At 38.4% G+C, this 5,740-nt stretch overlaps 1 protein-coding gene across 2 annotated transcripts in view; it reads right to left on the minus strand.

The window, feature by feature from the left end:
* PANK3 (pantothenate kinase 3) overlaps positions 1-5,740 on the minus strand; it is a 27,152-nt gene that overhangs the window by 14,838 nt on the left and 6,574 nt on the right. For both annotated transcript variants that reach the window (XM_005870591.2, XM_014543193.1), the window contains 2 exons: positions 4,073-4,425; positions 1,295-1,548 (listed from right to left, as the gene is read on the minus strand). In XM_005870591.2, coding sequence (XP_005870653.1) covers positions 1,295-1,548; positions 4,073-4,425 — 607 coding nt within the window. The remainder of the gene's footprint in view (positions 1-1,294; positions 1,549-4,072; positions 4,426-5,740) is intronic.

Genomic DNA, 5,740 nt, shown 5'->3' on the forward strand with positions numbered 1-5,740 from the left:
GGCGGGTGGAGCGAGCAGTTATGGCTGCTCTCAGTCCTGCCCTCAGAGGCCCCGGCAATCGCTGCGAGCGCCTCCGAGAGAAAGCTGCCCTCGAGTTCCGACTGATGCCAGACAGTCCTGTTTCTCCCGTATGAGTATGGGTCCCCAGAGACTCACCCGGAACTGGAGCTCAGAGCTTGAGACTCCCTCCCCGATTGAAAAAGACAACCGTGTCCTCAGCCGCCAGCCCTCTCTTCATGTACCTCCGCACCTACTCTGAGTCTCAGTGTGCTTTTCTCTTTCCTTGTAGTTGTAGAATTTCCACTCAGCCAGCCTTCCTGTGGTTCTGGATGATGTCCGTTCTGTCTTTTAGTTGTATTTTTGAAGTGGTTGTGTGAGGCAGCAATCTCCAGTGTTTACCCTATGCCGCCTCTTGGTTTCTCCCCTAATGATTGGTGTTTCTATCTCTCTCTCTCTCCCTTCCTCTCTGAATTCAATAAAAAATATATTTAAAAAAATTGAAATGAGCTTTCCACAAATCAATCTGAAATATCCCCAAATCGATCTAAATTAAATAAAGGAGTCTCCACCCTCCTTAAATGTCAATCAAGTATATATCAGAATGATAAGAAAAAATTTAAAATCTCATTTCACATTCATATTTCAGGTAGTATAGAAAATTTGAAGGGATATTTGGAACATTAATGTTATCCCATAAAGAGCGCATACTAATTCATCCTATAACGTTACCCAATACTCTGCATGAAACCAGCAGATGGCAAGCTTTAGGCTTAAATACACCTATAAAAATGTAAAAAAAAAAAAAAAAAGGCAAGAAAAATGCTTTGTAAAATAAAAGTCACTGGAACGATTTCAGACAAAAATTCAATTTATGTTTTTATTGAATTTAGAGAGAAAGGAAGTGAGAGGGAGAGAAAGAAAGAAACAGTGATATGAGAGAAACCTTAATGGGATGCCTCCCTTATGCACCCCGACCAGGAATGAACCCGCAACCTGGGTATGTGCCTTGACCAGGAATTGAACCGGCAATCTTTTGGTACACAGGATGATGCTCAACTGGCCAGGGCAAAAATTCACTTAACATTATGGAAGGTTTAATGCCAATTGGCAATAATCCAATATAAATATTTAATGATATTAAATTGAGTCATTACATGATATTATCTGCAACGCTTTAATTTATATTTGCACATCTACATTTTTGCACAAATATATATTTTTCTGATGAATCTAGTATTAATAGATTGATTTCGTAACACAGTGTGAATGCTGCAAAAAGAAAAACGTTACTTACCTTGTCCCAGTTACTCGTTTGTAGTTGTCTTTGGAATGGACTGCTAGAATACTGACTCCCGAGCCAATGTTCACTACCAGCAGTGGATAGGGGTCGTCCAGGTTAAAAGGCATCTTTTGGCATCTCTCAGGTTCTGAGGCATTAGCAAAATAATAGCACTCTGCTTGTCCATTGAAACTGACAGAATCTATATACAGCAAGCCCTTTACAAGACAGTCAAGTTCATCCAGTTTGTGCAGGTGGAGGTTTCCAATCTGCAAAAAAAATACCAACAAATTTTATAAAGTGAACAATAACCAGCATTCAAAATACTGACTCAATTATACTGTACAAGAGGCCCGGTGCACCAAATTCATGCAGAGGGATGGGGGTTCTCCCTCAGCCCAGCCTGCACCCTCTCCAATCCAGGATCCCTCTCACAAACCGGAACGGCTGGCTCCTAATTGCTCACCTGCCTACCTGCATGATTGCCCCTAACTACCCCCCTCCCCTGTTGGTCTGGTCGCCCCATACAGCCTGCTGTTCAGTCGTTTGGTCGTCCCTAACTAACCCCCCCACCAGTCTTGTCGCCCCTTGCAGCCTGCTGTTTGGTTGTTACTGTGAGGGCGTCCTGACCAATTTGCATGTTACCCTTTTATTAGTATAGATAATTTTCATGTACTTTACAAAACTTCAAAATCCTCTATGACCCCCACATTTTTACTTTTTTCTTTTGTGTCAAATTCTCTTTGGGACTTTATCTAGTCCAGTGGCCTCAGTGACGGTGGTTTTATTTCTGGAGGCATTTTGGAAATCTGTGGGGACATCTTAGTTGTCATGAAGATGGGATAAAAGGACCAAATTAACATTCAGTGACAGGGACTTGGGATGCGACATCTTTCCTAGCTTTTGGAACATATGCCCAAACAAACCGGTCTTAAAGTGATAAAATGTATGTTTAAATTACTCAATAAATTGAAATCAGGATTATCAATTAAAGAAAAATAATAATGAACATTTAGACTCTTAAACAATCCTAAATTACAAGGAGGGTAGTTTATGTGAGCCATATATAAATGATCACTTTTGTTCTATTAACACTTTTCTTATATGAATTGAGAAATTAAATGGCATACATGCATATTTTCAAGGAAAAATTTTAGTAGTCCCAAATACCAACTTTTAAATATTGATTATAATGAAAAGGACTAGAAGCCTGGCAAACCTCTACTAGCACATAACCCAAATCAACACTTACATAGTCCTCTTGCCATATCCAAATAATTGCCAAATTACCTTTGAGACAGTAACATAAAACCAGGAAAAAAGGGGTAACGGACTTTCAATCAAGTGTCTACTAATCAGAAGACACTGGCTTCAGGTGGGGTTGGGGAAGGAGGTGGCTCTGGGGAAGATGACTATATGGCTAATACTCAACAACTGCAAACATAATACAATAATGGTGAGAATAATTGAAGCCACATTTCTATCTGGCTTTGTACATTGCCAAATTCATTAAAGTTCTTTTTATTGTTGCAGTCCCTAAAAAGAGCAGGTTTTTAGCAAATATCATATACAACAATGACCCCAAATCTGGCACTTCTTACTTAACTTATAAAGGTGTTTAAATGCCCCAAATCAAAAGCTAGTCATGAATCAGCAGGAGTGACCAATTTGCATGTTACCCTTTTATTAGTATAGATAATTTTCATGTACTTTACAAAACTTCAAAATCCTCTATGACCCCCACATTTTTACTTTTTTCTTTTGTGTCAAATTCTCTTTGGGACTTTATCTAGTCCAGTGGCCTCAGTGACGGTGGTTTTATCTCTGGAGGCATTTTGGAAATCTGTGGGGACATCTTAGTTGTCATGAAGATGGGATAAAAGGACCAAATTAACATTCAGTGACAGGGACTTGGGATGCGACATCTTTCCTAGCTTTTGGAACATATGCCCAAACAAACCGGTCTTAAAGTGATAAAATGTATGTTTAAATTACTCAATAAATTGAAATCAGGATTATCAATTAAAGAAAAATAATAATGAACATTTAGACTCTTAAACAATCCTAAATTACAAGGAGGGTAGTTTATGTGAGCCATATATAAATGATCACTTTTGTTCTATTAACACTTTTCTTATATGAATTGAGAAATTAAATGGCATACATGCATATTTTCAAGGAAAAATTTTAGTAGTCCCAAATACCAACTTTTAAATATTGATTATAATGAAAAGGACTAGAAGCCTGGCAAACCTCTACTAGCACATAACCCAAATCAACACTTACATAGTCCTCTTGCCATATCCAAATAATTGCCAAATTACCTTTGAGACAGTAACATAAAACCAGGAAAAAAGGGGTAACGGACTTTCAATCAAGTGTCTACTAATCAGAAGACACTGGCTTCAGGTGGGGTTGGGGAAGGAGGTGGCTCTGGGGAAGATGACTATATGGCTAATACTCAACAACTGCAAACATAATACAATAATGGTGAGAATAATTGAAGCCACATTTCTATCTGGCTTTGTACATTGCCAAATTCATTAAAGTTCTTTTTATTGTTGCAGTCCCTAAAAAGAGCAGGTTTTTAGCAAATATCATATACAACAATGACCCCAAATCTGGCACTTCTTACTTAACTTATAAAGGTGTTTAAATGCCCCAAATCAAAAGCTAGTCATGAATCAGCAGGAGGAACTAAGCTAAGAAACACACTGGATGGAAACCTAGCCTCGTATTTAAAAACTGAAGAGACTGGGTATTAATTTCTGGCTTTGAGTAACAGACACCTACTGTGCGAAAATCTTTTTCAAACTTGTAAGCACCACCTCCTGTAGCACATAGCACCGTGTGTAATGTGGAGAAGTTTTTATCTCTTCCCATTTGGATAAAAGTAGGCAGGTCCTGGGTTGGAAATCTGATAAAGTGCAGGTTCCCTCTTCGGCCAAAAAGTGTTAAATCCTTCAGTTCAAGGTGTACATCCCGAATACCTGTGGATCCATATGCTACATTAGAAGTCAAATATTTCCGGATACTTTTCAAGCTCTCAACTTCTTCTTGTTCTTCCTCTGCTGTGATATCAATCGGTTCAAAATATGAGAGTTTTACTAGAGTTCCCCCAATGTCCATGCCAAACCATGGGAAAGCTGTGGATAAAAACAGGAAAAATATATAAGTATATTTTGGGAAATGCAAATTAGAAATGAGTTAATTAGCCACAAACTTCATTTACCCTCAATCATTAGTCCATAATATTTATGAGTTAAAACATATCTTCTATGTATGGGGTAAAACATAACACCCCTTCTCCCTTCAAAATGTTTTTACATCTTTTCTAAAAACCCATACAGAGAAGGCCCAGGGCCTTTTAATTCCTATCAAGGCATTCCTTTTTCTTTATGAAATACTTATAAACATATTTTTTTTAAAAAAGTAAAATAAGCCCTGCCAGCATGGCTTATAGCATCGACCTATGAACCAGGAGGTCACGGTTTGATTCCTGGTCAGGGCACACACGTGCCCAGGTTGCGGGCTCGATCCCCAGTGTGGGGCAAGCAGGAGGTGGCCAATCAATGATTCTCTCTCATCACTGATGTTTCTCTCTCTCTCCCCCCCCTCCCTCCCTCCCCCTTTCTCTCTGAAATCAATAAAAACATATTTTTTAAAAAGTTATGCATCAATCTTCTCCCCCTCATTCAAATAAATCAGTAGGAGCAAGCAGCAATACTGACGGTCACAGAGGGGACATTCACAGCCAAGTGTTTGCTTGGATAAACACAGTTAAAGAAAATAATATGAAATAGGCCCAATTGATCCAATAAAGCAGAGATTCCTTCAGAATTTTCCAAATCTGTTGAGCAGATATTAGGGTACTTTTCAATGGGCATTAGATAAAATAAGGATCCTTCTCATGTTACATAACCAAAATGAATTCTCCCATTTGATTAATGCTTGATTACAGACTTCATGGGAGAGGGGGTAGAAATCATTACTGCCACATAAAGTAAAATTTGGGATAGAAAAATCCCTACAGGGTGATGTTAAGCTAACAATCTTTTATTTTCTAAAAGTCAAAACACATTAAAATCACTTAACACTCACAGTTGTTCCTTCTGGGCCTTTGTCAGTGTCAAACACACAGGCATCAAAACATACATACAAATAAAAATGTTACTCAGAGAGCAAACTACAAAGCTGAGGCAGCATAAACAGGTTCAAAGTTCATGCCATTTTCATTTCCAGTCAGAAGCCTAACTGCTCCTAGGTTATAAATACCTGAATGCTGTCATTCTGAAAAGCAAAAGTCCAGTAACACGTGAAGGACTTTTAATTCTTACAATAAACCATGAATAAAGTTCTAAAGCAGTGGTTCTCAACCTTCCTAATGCCGCGACCCTTTAATACAATTCCTCATGTTGTGGTGACCCCCAACCATAAAATTATTTTCGTTGCTACTTCTTA

The sequence above is a fragment of the Myotis brandtii genome, unplaced genomic scaffold (genome assembly GCF_000412655.1).
Source record: "Myotis brandtii unplaced genomic scaffold, ASM41265v1 scaffold32, whole genome shotgun sequence".
Lineage (NCBI taxonomy): Eukaryota > Metazoa > Chordata > Mammalia > Chiroptera > Vespertilionidae > Myotis > Myotis brandtii.